At 45.5% G+C, this 22,268-nt stretch overlaps 1 protein-coding gene across 3 annotated transcripts in view; it reads right to left on the reverse strand.

Annotated features, from left to right (window-relative positions):
* USP9X (ubiquitin specific peptidase 9 X-linked) overlaps nt 1–22,268 on the reverse strand; it is a 2,614,063-nt gene that overhangs the window by 728,868 nt on the left and 1,862,927 nt on the right. For all 3 annotated transcript variants that reach the window (XM_069636534.1, XM_069636533.1, XM_069636535.1), the window contains exon 32: nt 21,696–21,886. In XM_069636534.1, the coding sequence (XP_069492635.1) occupies nt 21,696–21,886 (191 nt within the window). The remainder of the gene's footprint in view (nt 1–21,695; nt 21,887–22,268) is intronic.

Consider the following 22,268-nt stretch of genomic DNA (forward strand, 5'->3'; position numbering starts at 1 on the left):
ATCCAGGGTTTCTCAGCAAATCCAGCATTGAAAGGGGACTGTAGGGATTAGGTGTTGAAGTTGTTCTTTGCAGGAAGAGAGGCTGTGTGTCTAGTGAAGATGGCAGAGGTGAAGAAAGTGAGGGAATTGGTTGTTGGAGATCTTTTTTATTTTTAAAAAGGCTCTTTTCAGAAGCACCCTCAAAGGGGAAATGGGGTACACTATTAAAATTTTCATTCCCCACTCTCAGATTTCACGATCTGTCCGCTGACACCGTGGCGGTCTGCGGATTGTGCATGTTACATACAGGGATTTTGAGGCGGAGAGGCATGCAAATGAGATTTTGCAGGCCAAGGGATTGGTCAATAAGGTTTACTAGGTGTGATGTGTAAGGAGAGACTTTGGCAGAAAGTCTGTTTCCTGAGAGGAGAGCAGATAGTTATGGCAGTCTCTTTTAGAAAGCAGATTGTCTGGATCTTGGGTGACTCGTGGATAAATTGGTTGGAGGTGCATGCAGGTCGTTGTGGAGTGGCTGCAGATCTTGGATTCCCTCATGTGATTGTGCAATGGCATGGAGTGCGTGGAATAAAGTGGTTAGATTTGGTTCCTCTTTGTGCAACTTTGATGACACCGTCATCCAGATATTATTATACATTGTGGAGGGAACAGTATAGGACCTGTCTCTGGAATCTCCTTGTAATTTGCAATGAAAGAAGGACTTGGGAAAGTGATGGACATGTTCCCAAATTCACATGTAATTCTTGCTCGTATTGCGCAGACAAATGTGGCTGCGTTCTTTTCATTTGTTCCACAAATGGAGAAAGCGAGGTGCAATGTCAACAAGGCTGTTTGCGCTTTGAGAGATGTTGGCATGTCCTCTTTTCACAATGAAAATATTATGTTTCGTAGCACACATTTTTCGCAGAGATGGGAGTCCATCTTACTCATGCTGGGAATCAGATTATTCCTGCAAAATATACAAAATGCATTGCGACCCTTTTTGCAATTATAGCAATCCTTTTTCCAGTAGGATGACCATTTGAAGTTTTCGAAACACAAAAATACACCATAAAAAAGCTCTTTTCAGAGCCACCCCTTCCTCCCGGAGAAGAGTGCAATACACCAAAAATGTACACGTCAGCGGACTGCCTGCAGACTTCTTTCATTGGCACTTCAATTTTAAATGTGAAAGGCAGCTCTGAAAAGAGCCTTTTTTGTTTATTTTTGTTATTTTGTATTTATTTTATTTCTTTAATAAGACACACAAGGAAAGTGCAAACAGCCAATGCGCGTTTCGACCTAAGTGTTTTTCAGGGCCTATGGAGTGCTCTGATCACCCTCACCCACTCCGCGGTGAACAGGAACAACGCTCCCCTCCACCGATCGCGGCAACAGATCAGGCTAATTAGCCCCATTGGCACCCGGACACGGGAGGACCAGCTATCAACCCTAATTAGGGCACTCCATACTACTTAATTGGCCGTGAAAAAGACTTAGGTCAAAACGCGCGTCTGCTGTTTGCACTAACCAATGTTCAGCAACTGGCGTTATCCACCACTATGATGTTTCTAAATTGCCTTGTGGAATTGCAAAAGCAATAATAACGCAAAAAGCTACAAGCACCGATACGACTCCTCTGACCATGAACCAATACCGAAGCGCAACTGCTATATTCTTGGACTAATGAATCCCCCCAGCGCCTTCAATTATCCGCAGGTTGGTCATCCCACCTAATCATTCAAACGATTGGGAACCCTGGAGTTGGTCCTCAGACAAACCAGGAGCGAGGCTGCAGGCTGACTCACCAATTGTCCCTAAAGAAAGGTGCGCGGAAGGTAGGGATTCCCGACCCAGACAACTCCAACCAACTGTAAACCTACATATAAAATAATGTGCATTAATTGGCTTGACTTTGAAAACTGCATTGTCTACCATTAGTATCACTATTTTCAGTAATTTCATCCCAGGGAAAATTTTCTGCTAGCCATTTCTGTGTAAAAAAAAGAAATAATGTTTTAGTGTATTCTACTAAAGAAAGTTCATAACTATAGGAAATAATGAGAGTACTTACCAGTTTGTTTTTCAATTTTCCTGTTAGTGCTTTGTAGGTGTGCTGTTGATGGTTGTTGTGCAGTTTCTGTATAAAGTATCAGTGAAGTAATTCTGCTGGAGGCATGTTATTTTTTTTTTTGGTATGCTCCATTATGTCTCATATGCTATGTAATTGGACTGTCGGTTTCTTACATCTACAGTTTGCACTTATTTATTTTTTTAAAGGTAATTTATTTATATGCTGCTCTTTGAAAATGTTCAGTGCGTTTGTTGTATGATACAACAATGTAAGATACTGTCATGATGCCTACCCCAGGGGACCCAGACCACGTCCAGCAACCCCGGAATCAGGCATCAAGTTATCCTAAGCAAGCCCAACAACGCCTGCTAGGCTCATATGGAGAGTCAGTCCTGGAGCCACAGGCGCCAGGCTCATAGATTAAAACTTACCTGATGCAGACCATGCTGCAAACTTACCTGATGCAGACCATGCTGCAAGAGCTCCGAGCCAAAAGAGGCTTGGAAGGGACTACTTTACTTGGGGACTATTTTTTACTCGGGCGGGCTGGGGAGGAATACTTACCTGGGACTACTTTGGAGGCTATTTAAACCACGCCCGAAGAGCAGCACACGCTTCGCGTTATTCTGCATCCAGCAGCGTAACGCTCGCCGTGCCTGCAAGTCTGCATTCAGCCTTCTGCCACGCCCGCCTCGAGTTTGGAGCTCCTAGAAAAAGGGAGAAAGAAGGAGAAAATGTTAGAACAAGAGCAATACCTTTGATCCTTACCTGAATTCCCGATCCATCACGCCTTCGAGCTGGAAGAAAAGTTATTTTATGCGCGTCGCCTCGCCTGCTCCTGCGCCGCGCTGAACTCACCGGCCTTCGCAGCATCTTCACATTCCACCGCATCCTCCTGCATGTTCCCGCCGCACTCCGGCACCTAAAGAAAAGACAAGAACAGCAAAGTGAGCCAAGGGAATACACAGAGGAATATTAGTTACCCCCCATAGACTTACCCGATTTTACCACCGGGGGTACTATTCCTCTTCACGGGTCGGCGCAGCTTCCACTGCATCTTCGCCAAACCCCGGCCCCTAAGGGGAAACAAAAGGACAGCAAGGTGAAACAAAGGGACTAACAAGGGGAACCCTCCTCACCACAAAAGTATTACCTGATTTTACCGCCAGAGGTATTATTCCCCAAGACTTCATACTTTCTCAGAATAAGGGAGAAAGCAACAGGTTACATATTGACATTATTTTATCGAACTGTGTTGGAAAATACAAATCCTTACCAGAATACTACCGGTTGCCACGAGGAACTCTTCATTAGGGTCAAGCTGCAACCTGCAAGGAATCGGCAAGAGTGAAAGTCAGGCATTTGAACTCTTACAAACTTTATACTTAAGGCATATTGCCGGGAATCTCGGACTCAATATTGTTCTGGAACTCACCAATTCCTTTGAGCCAGTGAAGCAACTGGTTATCAACGCGCCCCTGCTCTAAATGCAGGATGGAGAGCTAATCTATTCAAACCATCAGGTGAGACTATAAGAGGGGACATCAAAGGTGATCTGTGGGGAGAACAGCGGGGGCGGGGGGATTTACGCTCAACTCCACGGGTGGTTAATTCCCTTTCTCCATTTGCAGAAAAATATTCCTACGGGCCAAGCAAACGAAGCTAAGTGGGCCAGTCCAGTCCGTCATCTCGGCCCTACGCATCACATTGGTGGAGACCGCAGCTGTCCCGTTCCGATCGACGCCTCTGTGGGAGCCAGGTGCGCGTAACAGATACCCCCCCTGAGCTTTTGGATAGTGTTGATGTTGACAGAGTCCTTCTGCGGACATTACAGACACTATTATAGGACAGGGGGTTCAGTATGTTGTATGGTATATCTATACCATAAAACATATGTCCTGGGTGTTAGTGGTAGTAGTGCACAATGGTGCGGGCAATTATGGTTGCTTAGCCTACCATAACATGCGAATTTCAGGGGTTTTCGGTTTTACTTTGAACCAGAATGGCACGTTTGAATAGGTTTTTTAGTGAACTGCACAGGTTTTTGGTAGGGCAACTTAACCATAACGTCCCCTTAACAACATTTTTTTTGTGTGAATTGTACATGTTTTTAGTAGTACAACTTAGCCATAATGTCCCTTTAACAAAATTTTCATTGTAACTGAAAATTCACAGATTTTCTTAAGTGGAACCTAATCATCACATTGCGGTAATACATTTTTTATGCTAAATATACAGTATCATCATGTGATCTTGGGAGATATGTAGTTTAATTTGATTATTTTACAAACATAATGTAGACCATACAGAACCTCCTCGCTCCCAAGACTCTAGGCTCTGGCCACAACCACCGCAGCATATTATACCCATGGTTGCTCATAAATGAGTGACACACGCATGCAATGAAAGATTATAACCATAGTATGCACTCATTTTGCACCCAGGACTCTACACCTACCAGATGTATAAAGAAATATGTGGGTGTGATGTATGAATGAGATATCCTACACTGCTTGTTGGAAGGGTCAGCACTCTTCCATGTATGGCCTACAGCCTGCAGCCATGCACCCAAAACTGCACGTCCTGGCCACAACTACCGCACTATGTAAAATCCATATTGGCTTAGAACTTTAGCGTTGACAAATGTGTTCTCAGGTGGATGGCCTTTGGCCATGCACTAAAGACTGCAGATCCTCCCCACAACCACCTGAGTGATGTGTGGTAGTAGGGGTGAAGCGATAGTTGTGGTATGCTTCAGTGGTTCTGGCCAGAGGCTAGAGTCCTACCTGTATGCCCATAGATATTACAATATATGGGTGGGCAGTGCCTTATACCTCCAGTGCTTATAATTTTGTTCTTAGGTGCATGGCCTGCGGCCATGCCCCCAAGACTGTACACACACTCCCCACAACGATCTAATCGATAATCAATACTACAGGTGTATCCATTTGTGTGACATGCAGCGGTAGTTGTGGCCAGGGCCTGCAGTTTTGGAAGTATGGCCTTCGGCCTACGGCCATGCACCCAAGACTCTAGGCCCTGGCCACAACCACCGCTGCATGTCACACCCATGGCGGCGTACTAATCAATAGCGCACCCATTGTAAAAAATAATGTAATAATGACATGTACTCAATTTGAATGTTCGCCAACACCATGCGTGTCCTTAGAACAGTTTCAAGGTACCTGTGCGCACCATGCACTGAAATAGAACCTCTATTTAAACCCTAATTTACTGTACGCAGTAACATTCTGAACAAGGTGTTCATAGTGAATACAATATTAACACCTACCGCCTTGACAAATACATTTTTTCACCCATCTCTTACTGTGTGAACCACCCCACGCAATATGACACAGCAAAATAGGTTTCGAAATAGCATGTTGCCGCTGGTCGCCGCTGGATCCAAGATGTCGGGAGCATCCAAACAATCTGACGCACAACACGTCCCACTGTAGCCAATCGACAGACGTTGCGTGCCTGCGGTCATGACGGCAGCCTCTTAGCCATCGGTATCTTGTCCGCCGAGCGAACAGGGAAGTGTGACCGCGGAGCGGCCATAGATATCACTAATTTTTTTAGACTTACTTTTTGGTCGTTTTAAAGAAAAGTAGTGGACACATTGGCACCAAATTTACAAAAGGATGCTTTCTGGAGCAAGCCCCTGCTCCTGCCGCAAAATTGGTGAAAATCCGTCCAGCGGTTTGGTCTGCAGCCGTGCGCAAATATTTTAGTGTAAATCTTGATGGCAGTAAAGAACTTTGAGATCATTTAACAGTGTGTGGACATTCCTTCGTGGGGACTTGGGGAATCACTTAAGAGACAGCCTGCATCACCTCCTGAGATCTTAAGCCTGGCTGCTTGTTCAAAGTTACCAATTGAGAGGGTGCTCTTTGACTCTGTACTAACCATATATAGACAGAAGTACAGATACCCCAACCCCCTCCAGTCTTTACAATGGTTCACTGCAATTTTGGTTAATAAAAGAATATTGCAATTTTCCTTCAACAGGTTTTCACAATTCTTCTTCAAATATTATAAGACATGAGTTGTCAGTTTAGCACCTGCATCAACTACTGTCTGGCTCTTTCCTTTGTCAGACTCTTTTAGGCAACAACTTCTGCCCTATTGGTACACTCGCCTACCCATCTACTACTTCAACAACAAGAACAGGAAAAGTATTTCAGTGTTAACTTCCAACTTAAAAACACAGCAACTTCTTTAGGCCACTTTAGCATCACACTTTAAACAAGAAGCAGGGAAAGCAGAAAAAACACGAGTGCTCTTTAAGACTTCTTGGGAACAATGCTCCTCTCCCACTGGATAACATTCAACAGAAGGGCAGCCTATGTGCCCATTCTTTCCCCTCTGTACCAACAATCAAATGATGACCAACAGATAGTCTCACTTTTCCTCTGACTTGGCTTTGGCAATGTATGTTTCTAACATGTGAAGGTCTGTGTTTCATAGCATATAAGCAGTAAGTCTCACAATCATTACGCCTCACAGTATTTCCCTCTTGCCTTGAGTACTGTTTGTTATATTTGTATTGCTGATAGGCAATACACTCTTGGCTTGGGTACTGCTTGTAAGGCTTTGGTCTCCCCTGTGGTTTTTGGGCTGTCCACACTCTCATGCGCTCATTTATACAGTCCCTTTGTTTCAACAGTCACCACTTTTGTTGGTTTCGTATAGTTCATTATTCAAGCTACTGTTGCTTTCACATACTCGCGAGTGAAGTAGCCTGCCGTGAACACGTAGACAGTGTTGGAGTGCTCCGGAGTCACATGCAAGTCGCTCGAGTATGATCCGCTCTGTGTTTGCAGCTCTTCGGTACTTGTGGCTACTCACGGTTGCATGGGCAGCCTCCTCCACTCATTCAACAGAGGAACAGAGCCTCTTCTGCTCTGGGGAGGGTCAAGTGCAACCCAGCGGCCAGAAACCTCCAAAGAGGGAACACTTCCCTCGATACTGCTGCTTCCTGCTGCGCAAACTCTGCACAACTAAATGTCTCTTCCTTACCCTTTCCGCGGCACAACCTCTGCAACAGGGAGCGTAAAAGGCAAAGACTCACGCTCTGGACCCGGACTGGCTTCAGGCATTTCAGTGGTCTCTGTGTCTTCTCTCACCACAGTCTTCCCTCTCAGCTGCAACCATGGCCCGCTCCTTGTTCCTCTTCCACTGCTTTGCTTCTCGTTCTACTTCCGGCACCTGAGGGGGCTTTTTAAACCTCCCAGTCCCCTTCAGGTGTATGGCATTTTTATTAATTAGGAGGCCGCTCCCACAGTAGTGTCCTCTGCATTCCTCTTCCTCGTTAGAGTACCAAGGGAATTATGGGATTGAAGTCCATGGAGACAAGGTTAGGTTTTCTTACTCTTTCTACTTTGCAATAAGCCATTAAAAGACTAGGGTTTCGGGGAAAGCTAAAAAGGGGATTTTCCCCCTTCTCTTGAACCGTTTCATCCTCCATATCCACACTCAGAACACCTTCCCCAGTGTCATGATCATGAAGCATCTGCCTTCCCCTGGCCACATGAGGAAGATCCCAGGTCAAGGTTTTGTGGGGAATCATTACCGATTCATCACACTGTTCTAAAAAAAAATCTTAATCCGTAGAGCTTCTCCTATGGGTAGTTTTCATCATAGAACGCCGCAGAGTCTGCTTCAGGTTCCATGGATCACATCTGCTCATTGTGCTGTCTTTATGAGGCTGCACTCAATTTGTTCTGTGGCGGCTGGAATTTTGTCAAATTTCTCCTGAAGACTTGTCAAGGTCTCCAAGTAGCTTCCTGACCACCACCGATCCCACAACCTACCCACTGGGGGCCTCCTTTTCCAACATATTCATCTTTCTAGGGGGTTCACTGCAAGCTTCAGCTGCCTTTGGTGCTCCTACCCCAAACACGCCCCCTATTGGCAGCCAGATGCCAGTGTACCCTATGCTGGTCTTTAATGCCACAACATTGACAGCACCAGGATTTACCGCCACAGAATCTGGAAAACAGCCCCAAATCAATAATTTGCAAGAAACCAAAAGAAGTGGAGTTGGCCCGAGGGTCCTTAAGAGGATGTAGTAATAAAAGCCCTGTTTGATCCACTCCACCTATGTTTACAGATGTTTGCCTTTACTTAATATCCACAAGAGGTTAGAAGGGATTTTACTTTTGGACCTGTCAAATACCACTCAAAGCAGAATATAAACACAACATTTCAGAAACAATTCATGTGCGCAAGGAGAATGTACACCTGGTCTCAGTGGGTAATGTGAAGAATCGTACAGATCCCTCACTGAAACCCTGCCTAAAGTCTCCTTCCAGGTGACCAGGGAAAGGCAGACACTTCATGATCCTGAACCTGTGGGTGATATACTGCGGGAGGATCACCTAGGAGGAGACTTAGTATTTGTCCTTTGACAAGGAAAATCTTTCCAGGTTACCGAAACAGGTAATGGCGTATTGTCATTGTAATGTCCCTAACGTACATATAAAACCTGTGGTTCTGGGTACAAGTATCATAAATCTAAACAAGCTTTACCAATGGAAAGATCCTTTAAGAGATTTCAGCATACACAACCTCCTTACTCCCAAAGGTAGAATGTAAAGCAATCTAGAAATGTTGCCTTAAATAAAATATCCTCTTCTGTAACAACACATTCTAAAGGTTCAATTTTAAAAGACCTTAAGGGTAGTAAATCTACCCTTAAAGTCAAACAAAGACCTAAAATAATTAATTTTGTTGATGAAGACTACATGTCACATAATCCCAGGAGTACTGGGACGAGGAAGAGGTATGTTGTAGCAGTAGTTGGGAAATTAAGCCCAACATCCCACACCTCAAGGAACCTGGGAGGTATAAAAAGACCCCTGAGGTGCAGCCAATTAAAAGGCGCTGGAACTGTGACTTGAGTGTGTGCAGTAGTAGCAGAAGCAGAAAGGAGGAGGCACAAAGCTGGCAAACCAAGCACAAGAGGGAGAAGCAAAGGGACACTGGAACATGGATACAGCAGATTACATTGCTTGTTCAGAGAGGGTCCTGTTCCCCCAAACTCTTAAGTGCAGAGGCTGTGCAGCGGAAGATGTGCAGAGAGGCTGTCTTTTCCCATGTGAGTCCGATTGCCATGGTTGCTGGGCGGGAAACGTGTCGGAGACCGAAGCAAGGAGCTGTGGGCGAGTCGCAGGTCTCAGGAGTGAGAGGGGCTCCTTAAATGAGTGACCGGACCGGAGACAACTGATCAGAGGAACCGTGTGGTTCCCAGTGAAGCCAGATGCAGTAGACGCTGAGCTTGAAGTCACTGAGGTCAAGCAACCGCAGAGCAACGATCAAAGAAGCCAGTGAGTGAAACCTGGCATTCGGATTCCTTGTGCGAGAACTGCCGGTAACAGTATCCAGTCAAATCTTCACATGCATAAAAGCCAAAGCGAGCTGAAGTTGTTAGTTGCATTCATTAACAAGAGAACAATGGAAAGCAGCACTCGCGTGTGAATGGAAATGTCTTTTACTTGCCTGAAAGCAAATGCTACTGTTAGACATAGTTAAGCCCTTAAACTTAAGTGGTCGTGTGTCTCTTACCAAGCAGAACAAACATTGGGGAACATCATTTTTAAACACTAAAAGCCTTTAAATGTAATGAAGTGGTTGCATGCACTTAAATTCGTTTTCCAATTAAAGAGTAAACTTTATCTCTTTATTCAAACAAACATGCATTGTTCCTAAAAGAAGTTAAGTGTTTAAAATGTTATCTGCAGTTGGAGAGACCGCAGGCATTGTCCAAGCCAAGAGTATTCCCTTATTGAAATTAACAGTAGCTTTTCACAAAGACAGAAACTGGTCTAACCAGTGCCGTGAGCCCAATAGAAGTTCAACCTTGACCAAGATACATGTGTGCAAGTATTACCTAAAGTCAAGAGAGTGGCACCAAGGCTTCTGAGTAATTATGTGGCTAACTGTGGCAAAGAGGTGAAGGCAGAGTTGGGCAAGGGAAACCTTGCTACTGATATAAAATACTGAATTTGTCGTAGTTGTAGAGAGACAAGCGAGGCAAACAGGCTGCCCCTTTTGAAGAGATATTCAGAAGAAGAGCGCCTTGCCTAATTAAAAGTGTTGCAGTGCTTTAAATTCAATCTTGTACAAACCTGTCCTTAAAATACAAAGTACTGAGGCTGTGGAGGTATATTTGGGTGGCCAGTCGATGCTGGAATGCAGTAGTCCCAATGAAGTGGGATGCTATGGGCCAAGGAGAGGAGAATGTCCTCATGGGAAATCATAATAGAAGTAAACTTGTGAAAGTAAAAGCAACAGAACTGAGAAGTCATCCTGACAAATATACCTATTGTGAATTCTAACCTGAATAGACAACTCATTGTTAACCAAGACATGTTTTCCATTAACACTGTAGAAGTTACATTTCCTTTTGAACTGTGTCAAGTCTTCTTGAATAATTGGAAGTGGTAAAAGGACATCATGGCTGAGGAAAACATTGATGCTATTCCCAGGAAGTGTAAAGTCTTTATTTCATCAGAAGAAGAAATTGTGTTGTTGGAACGGTGGTTGACAGAGCATTACCTTAATATTGAATTTTCAATAACTGAACTGAGACCTTATGTGGATTTCACTATAATCTTTTGATGAACATTGAAGATGACTACACCTTGAATCCTGGGTAAGGGCGTTCACACATGTTATTAAACGTTTATCACGATGGGGGCATGGCTTGAAGCGCCGGCAATGCGATCGCTTCATTGAGAGCCTCTGTGGGAATCCCGAGTCCCCAACGAAATCCAATCCGATATGGAACAGGGTTGACAACACTAATCGGTGGAACCTGCTGCAGAAGATGGAGGGAACAGATGGCGAGATTCACGGAAAGAACCAGTGGGGGCAACCACTGTCAAATACACACAAAGAAGTGAGGCATGTCTATCCCCAGGCCCCTTCAACATGGTGCCCGCCAAGGAGAACAGAGTGAGGACCTCCGTTGAACCTCCGCTTCACCCGCCTACAACAACGAGAATGACCCGCTGCAGCTCAAGTCGAAACGAAACTTCCCAACCCACCCCGGTTCACCAGTGAACAAGTAGATGGTGGGCAGCCCAGGAGGGACAGAAGCAGCCATCGCCTTCTAATCGGGATCCATCCATGATACGAAGCAAACCGGAGGAAGAGGCACTTTGAGGTTGGCGGCATATCAGAGCAGGCAGAATGCAATCCAAAGTGACAACACACCAGCAGGGACTACAGAGATTCGATGCAACGTTAAGCAACCAAGAGCCAGCACAAACAGTGAGTACTAGCCCTCCCTTCCAACGCTGAGCCAGGCAGCCGATGGCAACTGCTCCCCACCCCCAGAGAGAAAGTCTGATCCTTAAGCAGCCAATAGCAGCATTGCAGAAAAGATTTGCTTCTTAGATTTAGATGCCACCCTCCTGCAACTGATTAAACACGCATCCCCCAGGTATCCCAGAGGGCACTTCCTGGAAGGAAGGCCGGGGCACATCGACCGCCTGCCTAGATATGGGGGCTGAGAAGCAGTAGGAGATTAAATCCCTCCACCACAGCAACGGATCCGGAAGCAGCGAACAGCCACATTCATTACTGGCCCTTTGAGCGGATCATTTAGCTTCGGCGATTTTCACATTCTACTTAAGAAGCACAGCACCATCAGTTTGTTGACAGTCCGTGAAAAGTGAGCAGTATAGCCACAAAACCACCACTCCACCAGCCAAAACTCACAAAGGTGTCTTATTGCAATTGAGACTGGAGTACTGCGGTCCGAATTCAAAGCAGCCAAGGAGAGAAACTGAAACGACCCAGAGCACCCTTACAACGCAAGCAGGGAAGTGGGGTCTGGATCCACTGCAGCCAAAAGCTTCCTCTCACCCCCTCCCCTCTAACCTCCAAACACAAGGGCAATAGCTGCCAATACCAACAGCCTAAACAACATCCTGACCAGCAGGGAGTCGGGGGGAAAAAAAAGACTATACTTAAAGGACCCGGGGAACCCAACCCCAGCACAGCAAGCTCACCCCAGCCAACTCAACCGAAATGTCAAAGCATCAGAAACGCCATGAATCGGAGGAAATTGCCACAATGTTGCTACCGCAAGATAACAGCAAAAGCTGTGTGCCGGGCGTTTCCTAACCCACTCCCCTGAATGACCTACAGGTCACTGGGCCACGAAAGAAGTTCTTCAACCCCTCCTGGCGGACAAACATTCTGAATTTCGGAGCAGCATGAAGTCTCAACCAGATTGGAGGGCTGGGACAACCGGATGGGGAACAGGAGCACAGGATCATTTAAACGAAGACCAGACCCTAGTTCATGTGGCAACGTTGACAGACTTGCAGAGAAAACTTCAGGCCCTGGAGGAATAAATGAAGATATGATGCTCAAGCAAGAAGACATCACGAATGGGGCCCGCAGAAACAATATACGGTTTAGAGTGGTTCCTTCAACAATTCCCGACCAGACCCTACAAACCTATGTGAGCAAGGTCTTTCAATCTCTCCTCCCAGACTGCAACAAAGCAATGCTGGAACTAGATCGCACCCATAGACTGCAGAGTCACAGGGGATCCTCTACAACTGACCCACCAGATGTGATCACCCGGGTCCACTTCTCCACTAAACAAGAGATCATGAATGCAAGTCGTACACAAGGAGATCTAACCTACCAAGGGTCTCGGATTCAAATCTACCAAGACCTGGCGGTGGCAACAGTCCCGAGACGCAGAGCCCCCAGACTGCTCTCAACCTTCCTCCTGGACCGGAAAATAAAATACTGCGGGCTGTTAACGGCAACCCTCAATTCACGTTTGAAGGCCAGACATGCATAATTAACTCATTGGAGGAAGCATGGGGCATCCTGGTGGGGAAACCCTTCACCCCCCGATGAAAATCTTATGAACCCACCCCCCTTAGAAACCTCGAGGGAACGCCTGGACGAAAAGGACAAAGGGAGGGAAAGCTCTACACTCCCGAAGCAGATATGAGCTGCCCCACCAAACACAGCTGCAGATGTTCCACCACCAAATATCTCAATTAAATCAACCTTGACTCCCGTGACAATGCAATCCTGAAGCACGGACTTCCCACGGCTCACTCCAGCCGAGAGAGTGGATACCTACTTTGAATTTTGTTTTTAATTTATGTTCTCGCTATTTGGTGACGTTCACCACCAGTTCACAAAAGTTAAAACCCTAGTCGCAACGGAAATGGTTGAAGATTAGAGACCCGAATGGCAGATGAAAGCAGTTAGCTCCCGAATCCCCTTACCCAATTAGCTGAGACAAAACCACAAGAAAACATTCCAGCACATCAGAAGCTCTGCTTTATGACCTTAAACATTAGAGGCCTGAACTCTCCCAACAAACTTAAATCAACTCTCCGACGCCTAAACGGCCTTACCAGCTCAGTCATCTTTCTTCAAGAAACTCACCTTACCACGGCAGACTTCCCACGTCTACGGGACAGAACCTTCCCAAAACAATACCTGGCGACCAGTGGCTCTAAGAAACGTGGCTCGGCAATCCTAATGGCGAGAGGCGTCCCATTTACAGAACAGGAAATCCTGCAGAGCTCCAAAGGACGATATATCACCGTGAAAGATGAGCTGTTTGGCCAATTATACACCTTAGTCTCCGTCTATGCCCCGAATGAAAAGACGCTTTCTTTACTGAACTAGAAACCACACTTCTCCCTTTACTGGCGGGCCAAACAGTAATAGAAGGAGATTTTAACTGCGTTCCAGCCCTCGAACTAACCGGCACCAAGAGACTTGAAAATCTGATAGGCATGAAGGTCCTCTCAGATCATGCCGCTGGGATTCACAGCCACGACCTCCCCTCAAGACTACAGTGGACCCTCTATGACCAGATGCTACACGACATGGCACTTTGAGATGCCCTAACCAAAGCTATCCACAATTATTTCAAGGAAAACCTGGTCGGCCCCACCTCAATGCTACGAGATGGGAGGCAATAAAAGCGGTCATCAGAAGAGAGCTAATAGCCCGTGCAGCAGGATACAGAAAACGATGCTCAAATTTGAAAGAACTACTAGAAAAGGACATAGCTACAGCTGAGATCAACCACAAGAAAGGTTGGTCGCTGATAGCAACAAACTAAAAGCACACTACGTGGAGGAAACTGCCCAGACAAAAACTAAGCAGAGCTACTATGCCAATGGAAACAAAGCCAACAAGTTCATAGTCGGAAACCTAGCGACGGCCTGCCCCCAGAACCAAATTACAGGCCTAAAAGATCCAGAGGGCTCTACCCAATACTCGGAAGAAGCAAAGCTACAACTAGCAACTTCACACCTGATAAACACCATGACTGCCACCCCCCCACTTCCGGACCTACAGGAGCAATACATCGCGGAAGCTACCCTCATGCAACTATTACAGACAGACAGAAAGAACTTAGATCGCCCGATCTCCATTGAGGAAGTGGAACTAGTGATAAAACATTGAAAACTAGAGCTCCAGGTCCGGATGGATTCTTGCCAACAGTTCCCTCATGGGCCCACTGACAGAGCTCCTGAACTCCTTCAGAGAAACAGGCATGGTAACCACACCCCCCGCCCCCCCACTCGATGCAAGAATCCATCACTATCATGCTGCTAAAGCCTGAATAAGACTAGAGTAAATGTGCCTCATATAGGCCCATCACGCTTCTCAACATAGACACGAATATTTACTCCAAAGTGTTGGCGAAAAAAACGGCAAAAGTACCCCCCGAAATCATTAACGCTGACCAAACAGGATTCATTGCGGGAAGAAGCACCAGAGACAACATCCGTAGGGCCCTAAACCTAATAGAAGTGGCACTGGTGCAACAGCAAGAACCAGCCCTACTCACCCTAGGCGCAACTAAGATTTTTGATCAGGTCGATTGGACATTCATGCGCTTAACCCTCGAAGCATTTCAATTCGGCCCTGTGTTTCACACAATGCTGTTAGCCAACTACAGAGCCCCATGAACAACCCTGAGGGTAAACCAGAAACTATCGGCCCCCATCTCACTCTCCTGCAGGATGAGGCAAGGATGTCCGATCTCCCCACTAATCTTGGCCTTAATTATGGAGCCATTTGCCCAAAGAATTCACAACAATAACACCATCGAAGGAATGGCATTAAAAGGCAAACAATATGAGGTGTCCCTACATGCAGACGACGTAATGCTCTCGCTCACCAACAGCTGAGCATCCCTTCCGTTAGCCCTGGCAGAACTTGAAGCTTTCAAACAAGTGCTTTCGGAGTGAACATGGGCAACGAGAAACAGCCAGCGACTTAACTGCCCTTTGGAATGGCGCACCGACAATGACAAAATACCTCGGGGTACATATTGCGGCAAACACCAAAAACCTATATGTAGGGAATTTTCCCTGCCTGTTCTGTGACCTGGAGTCTGACCTTCAAAGATGGGGAATGCAGGGGCAGGAAATTTAACTCCTGGGGAGAGTTACAGCATGTAAAATGAATCTGCTACCCAGATTTCTAGATCTACGCTCAACCCTTCCAGTGGAAATCCTGCTAAAACCTCTCCTAGAGCTGCAAAAACAGATCTCCCGGTTCATATGGAAAGGGGGCAAGGCTTAAATCCTGCACTAAGTAATGACAGGAACAGCCAAATGGGGCAGAATGGGAGGACTTAACCTCTGCAACTACTACATAGCGTCTCAACCAAAGAACTCCATGGCATGGGCCTAAACCGCAAACCCCCCAAAATGGGCATTCATCGAGCAAGCAAGGATCCCCCTCCTGCTAAGCGCCCTGCTTTACATCTCAGTGTCAGCACACAGACATTGGCCATCTATTCTTTCCGCAACTAGAACTACCCTGAGAATCTGGGACAGCGCATTGCAAAGGAAAAGTACCCCCAAGGGATTGAGCCCACTCTCGCCAGTTCTTCTAAATCCAGATTTCCCCCCATGCCCACCAATGGCGAACTGCTAAAACTGGAACAGAGGAGGCCTACTTACACTCTACCAGCTTTTTGAGAATGGAACCCCCCCCCTTAACCTTTGTGGAATGTAAAACCTGTTTTTCCACCTGTCAGAAACAGATGGATTTACATACGCTCAAATCTGTGACTAAATCACCCAACCACGGATCAAACAAGGAGCCACTAGGGGGCTCCACCCCCTAGAATTGACAACACAAGAAGGCCCTCGACCAGGGCACATCACAAAACTATACAAACTCCTACAAGACGATCTGCTAACCACTAGACCCCCCCATATATGGCCCAGTGGGAAGCAGATCTGGGGCGCCCCATAGACAACCAAACATGGGACGACATCTGGTCTAGAAACAAAACAGCTACCAGATGTGTTACCAATAGAGAATGTGCTCTCAAACTGCTCTACCGCTGCTACTATCCACCAGAACCTCCACATCATTTCAATAACTCTTGATCCTAATTGCTGGAGACAATGTGGGGCCCGAGGGACATACTTCCACATGTGCTGGGAGTGCCAGGTGGCACAATCCTTCTGGGGGAAGATGCTCCAGACCATAGAAGCTATTACTCACTGCAATCTCCCGCTGACCTCGGAAGTAATTTTACTAAGAATGCCACTACCGGAATGCTACCCAAGGTCGGGATCAACCGCAAAGCTATTCACTCAACTCCTCCTAGCAGCAAAGATCACCCTCGCCCGCAAGTGGATGACACAGGAGGGTCCCTTACTATTGCTATGGTGGATCAAAGTTTGGGACATATTGGTGGCTGGAAGGTCACGGCGGCCAAACAAGGCGTGCTTCACCGCTTTACAGACTGCTGGGCCCCAGTCATGCAATACGACAGGGCCTTCGCAGAACTGACCTTCCAACCACAACAAGCAAGTCTCCCCCTACTGTCCTAGTAGCACCCTCCGAGACAATGAACGTCAAATAGATGGGCCCTGAATCCACTACCTTTAAGCGAGGGAATGGGCGGGGGGATATTGGGTCAAAAATGAACTGCATCATTAATGCCACACTCTAAAGTTATGCATGTAAACTGTTGCAACCTGTTTTAAAACAGTTGTTAAAAAAATAAAAAAAAACGGTTATCAAGATACTGTGAATGTTATTGTTGAATTGTGTGAAGGCATCATGAAGTAGACACAGACGACTGAAATAAAGTTTGGGCTTTAAACCTTTATTAAACAGACAGAGGGTTGGAAAAGGCCTAACTTTCCCTATGCTAAGGTAGGATTTCTCTACCTAAATGAAATTAAGGATAGTCTTGGTCAGGAAGTCCAAAGTAAATGTCTGTCTGTGTCCAAAAACTATACTTGCCCTCACATCTATTAATATACAAATGTATAGTATTCATTTATTTATGCCATTTATGTAATGCCCAAATCCAGGGTTATCACAGCGTTGGTTGCAAACAGCAAGTTAAATCAGTGACAGTAATTGCAAAGCAGAAGTTAATCGCATTTATCAAAAAGCCAAGTTTTGGTTAATTTTTTAAAATTTGTTGTAAGATTGTTCATTTCTAATGGAAGTGGGTAGAGCGTTCCTTAGTGGGAGGGGGAGCGGAAACCACAAAGCTGGAGCCCCCTGCTCTTTTGCTTTTGTAGTGGGGAGTAACCAGAGAAATGCTGGCACTAGATCTTCGGGTGCGATTAGGTATTTTCCGAATGATACAGTCATTGAGATAAGGTGGAGCTTCTTAGTAGATGCAATTGTGAGTCAGGGTAAGTGATTTAAAGCCAATGCAAGCTTTTAAGGGCAGCCAGCGGGCATCGCGTCTACTGGCAGAGATGTGGTCTCTAGGTTTTAGTCCAAGGGTGGCTTGTAAGGCTTTGTTCTGTATAAGCTGCAGTTTCAATAGGTTAGAGGCTGATGTGCCCAGGAGGAGCGCATTGCAATAGTCCACTTTGGAGAGGATTAGCGCGCATGCAAGTGTCAAGCAGTTATCAGGTGATGGGAATTGTTCTGCTCAGGGATATGAGTCTGGACGTGGAAGAAGATAGTTTGTTAATCTGTCTGGGCACTGTCAGCTCGGCATCCAGGTAGACTCCGTGTTTTCACCTGTTTAGGACAGGGATGGCTATGCCGCAATGCGTAGAGATGTCAGCATCAAATGACTAAGTGTTCAAATAACAGTTCAGAGCTTGGTTTGAAAGGGTTTCCCTTCCCCAAAGTTCGAGATAGTTCACAATGCAAAGGGGTTCCCTTTCCAAAGCTTTCAAGTCTTTCAACTTTTCCAAAACAGAATTCCTTGTGATACTTCCCAGCTCTTCTGGATTGGTTACCTTTCACAAAGTTCAATTCCTTAATTTCAGTACACACAAGATTTCATTTATATTCAATCATAAGCTTCTTTGCAGGTAATTTAAGTGGCTTCTCCATAGATGGAAGTCCTCCATCTAGGCGCACACAGTCCACCCATTACAGATCATGCAACCGACACACTTTACTTGCCTCTTCTTCATATGCACGTTGCCACTGTTTCAGCTCAACAGTGGTACTTGGTTTATTCACATTTCACATCCTCATGATGCTTTACCACTGCTTGTTTTGCCACTGTTCACTTGTTGCACTTTCGCATATTCTCATGCCAATGCTTGTTCTTTCAAGTTACAGAGTTCCTTTGATATCGTGAGATTCCACAAAACTGCTTTCATTTAGATCGGCATTCATTTAAGTTTTCACAAGTCTGACATGCTCAACTGCTGTCCCGATCTCCCCCCTGCCTAGGATGACTACCTGGTCGGTGCTTACGGCGTTCCAGCGAGGCTTCAGGCCACCACAAGCTCTCAGCTTTCTTGTGAGGTGCCTTTCTCCAGCTCCATAGCGGCTCCTTGTGGCTTTGCTCCCACCACTGATCCAGTTCTTGCAGCTCAGGCCTCACTCTGCAGCTTTGCCTGGCAACACCGGTTCTCGTTCCATAGTCCGCCACAGGCATACACTCTGCATCTATCTGGGGTTCTTGAGCACTCTGCCACGCCGACTTTCAGGAGAGGTCTGCTCTCGTCCAGCAGCCTGTAGATCTGCTTCCACGGCTGACTCCATTTTCACCATTCTTGTTGCTTTTAAACCTCCTGCTAGGGTGATTGGTCCAAAAAGGACTAGACCGTGCATTGCTGGTTTGGGAGTTCTGCATTTCTCTTGTTTGCCTCCTCCTCGCCCCAGTACCTGACTGGTGTTGACTGGGGGATGATGTACTAGAAAAATAGAGAAGGTACTGGCAATAGCTTACAAAGACTTGGGGGATGTCAGACTCATTATGGAAGGGAAATGGGGGATAGCGCGTCCCACCCAAGGGTGCCTCGCCTCCACTACTCTAGTCTCCTCCACCCCGGTAGTCCTCCCTTGCATATCCACCCCCAGGGTCAGTATCCGAAAGCAACAGTCTTTCCCTGGCCCCCTGGGAGGAGGTTATCCAAGGGAAAAGGAGTGAGGACGACCTCAGATTCCTCACAATTGCCATATATTTTCTTTTGTATTTGAGGTTTAGTGTGACGGCCAGTGTGTTAGAATGTTTCCCCTTCTTTTTGTTAGGTTAGGTAGGGAACCCCACAGTAAAGTACGGATAGTGAGGCATTTGAAATAATTTCTATTCTAATAAAATGTCATATTTTGAACAAATATCAAACAATTGCCCGCCTCACATTGCTGACCCCTCACAGTAAACAGATCTACACTGCATAACTGATGGTGAGCAAGTGCTATCATTTATATAGCACTCACTGTAATCGGCTCTTGGCGCTGTTCAACACAGCATAGAGGAAACGCCAGACAACTAGTTCGGACCAAAGAAAGAAAAAAAAAAAGTCTTAATTGAAAAACAACTATCTCAGTGGAGGACATATGATGCCTTAGGAATACTTGCAACGTTTTTGACTGCAGAGCTTAAGGATTGAAAAAGACCGGTGCATAGCATTCGTTACACTTGTGAAAGAGTATTATGTTCACCCTAAGCCACAACAGAAGAGGTTGTCTGACATGCGATGAGTGAACATACTTTTCTTTTAGGCCGACATCTTGTCGGAACTTCAGCACTCTGAATAATTTGAATTGTATTCATGGATGACCCACCAAGACATGCAAATAGGGTATTGCAGAAGTCCAGACTGTTGCAAATGAAGTCTCGTATGACCACTGCCCCATCTTCCGTAGGAAGGATCTGTTTCAAGGCTTTTATCTGAAACTATATATTTTTTTAACTTGATGAATGTCAGGAAGAAGGGTATTTGGAGAATCTAAAAGACCAAGATTTCTTGCTGGATTAGGAGATAGACACATGTCAGAATATGTGGCAACTGAGTGCTCGAGGGGAGTGAGATCCAGATTCTAGGCGCTGCTACAGGAAAGCTAGATGCTCCTGTTCTAGAGTTCTTGTAATGTGTAATGTGATCCCTTTTTTGATTCCAAGTGCTGTTCTTAATGCTTTATTTTGCAATAATTGCAGTTTAGCTAGGTTTTTCTTAGTGGTGCCTAGCAAGAATATATTTCAACAGTGTAACTTAGACAGAATGAGGGCTCTTGCTAATGTGATGCAGTTCTGTGGAGTGAGAAAAGGACGACTGAGGGCAATAAGTTTGGCCGTGTAGGCAGTGGAGGCAAGTGAGTTAATATGTTTGCTCATGGTGAGCCTAGAGTCTAATTAAACCCCTAAGGTTTTGACTTAGTAACAGCAGTGTAGTCCAGATGTAGCTTTTTAAGGTCGGGCTGGGGAACCTATGATGAGGATCTCAGTCTTTTCGCCGTTAAGGCAGAGACTATTTGTTGCCATCCAGATCTGGATGAGCAAATAGATTTTGTTTATGAGACTGGTGTCCAGGTCTATATGATTGGGATGAGCACCTGTGTATCATCTGCAAAATTAGTATAGATGACTCCCATGGCATCTAATGCAGCGAAATGGAGTTTTGTATAAGCATTGTAGAGAGTGGGGGAAAGGCATGATCCTTGCAGTACTACTAAAGGAACTGATATGGGATCCTCCGCCTCCTCACCAATGGCTACTTTATATGTACGCTCCAATGAGAATGATTTGATCCAGGTGGTTGCATCATTGGATAATTGGAAGTGATTTGACAGAGCTAGGCATAATTTGTCATGGTCCACTAGATCGAACGCAGCAGACAAGTTGATTAAAAGTAGTATGCATAGGTCCCCTGAGTCTCTGATGGTGTCCATCTCATTTTTTAGGTCAAGTAGTGCCGTCTCTTTGCTGTGTCTGGATCGAAAGCCGGATTGTTTATCGCCCAACGGTGATTATTTTCTAGGTGTTTTTGTACTTGTGTATATGCTATTTTGTCAATTATCTTAAGGAGGAAGGGGACTGCGTTAATGGGTCTGTAATTAGTGGGAATGGTGGGATCTATTGTGGGTTTATTCAGTAGGGGCGTGACCCAGGATTCTTAGATGTCTGATGGGATGGAGTTGGGCTGGTTGTGCTGCACGGTCCGAAAGCCACCTTTTGCATTCTCACAGATAACAAGGACGATAACCAACTGGCAGCCACTTCAATGAGACATTATTTTGATTAAGACACATTGTCCATATCAATAGCTTTTCAGTCTAATATGTGATGGGCCGGATATTAAATGTATTCACCATCTGAACACTACAGAAATATGAAGGACTATGCACCTTTTTGAACTCCAATATAAAGGAACAAAAACTAGATAAGTGTGGCACTGACCTGAATTGCTTCCAAAAACCACGAGGGACATAGTACTGTAGTCGAGAGGCAGCCAAGTGGCCAAAGATGACCTGTAAATGCCTTAGAACTCCAATATTGTACTCTTTTCGGTCTTCTGTTTTATTTATTGATGGTTTATCTTCATACTGCTGGGGATAACCAAACACATCATCCCGTGGATCAACATTGCTCTGCAAATAAATTAACATTAGCTAAGTTTATCAGATTATGACTTTTCCTAAAAGGAAAACAAGAGATATTGAACTCACAGTAGCACATTCAACCAACAATATTATATTAGTGATGGTGTGCAATTATTGAGCGCACAATAATTAATTACTGAGAAAAGGTAAGCATGCACCATAAGAACCTTTTCATTTTTCTCCCACTTTGATCATTTCTATTCACCCCCTCAAAATGCTTTTCCTTACAATCATAAGTATTGTTGACTTTTATTATGAAGGGTGTGGATTATTTGAAGTTCAAATCGTTTAACCAATCACTAGCAGACAAAGTCTATATACAAAGCTGTGAGCCCGCATACGAGGTCTATGACTTGACTCTGTCACTTGC

The sequence above is a fragment of the Ambystoma mexicanum genome, chromosome 7p (genome assembly GCF_040938575.1).
Source record: "Ambystoma mexicanum isolate Mex_15411 chromosome 7p, UKY_AmexF1_1, whole genome shotgun sequence".
Taxonomy (NCBI): Eukaryota; Metazoa; Chordata; class Amphibia; order Caudata; family Ambystomatidae; genus Ambystoma; species Ambystoma mexicanum.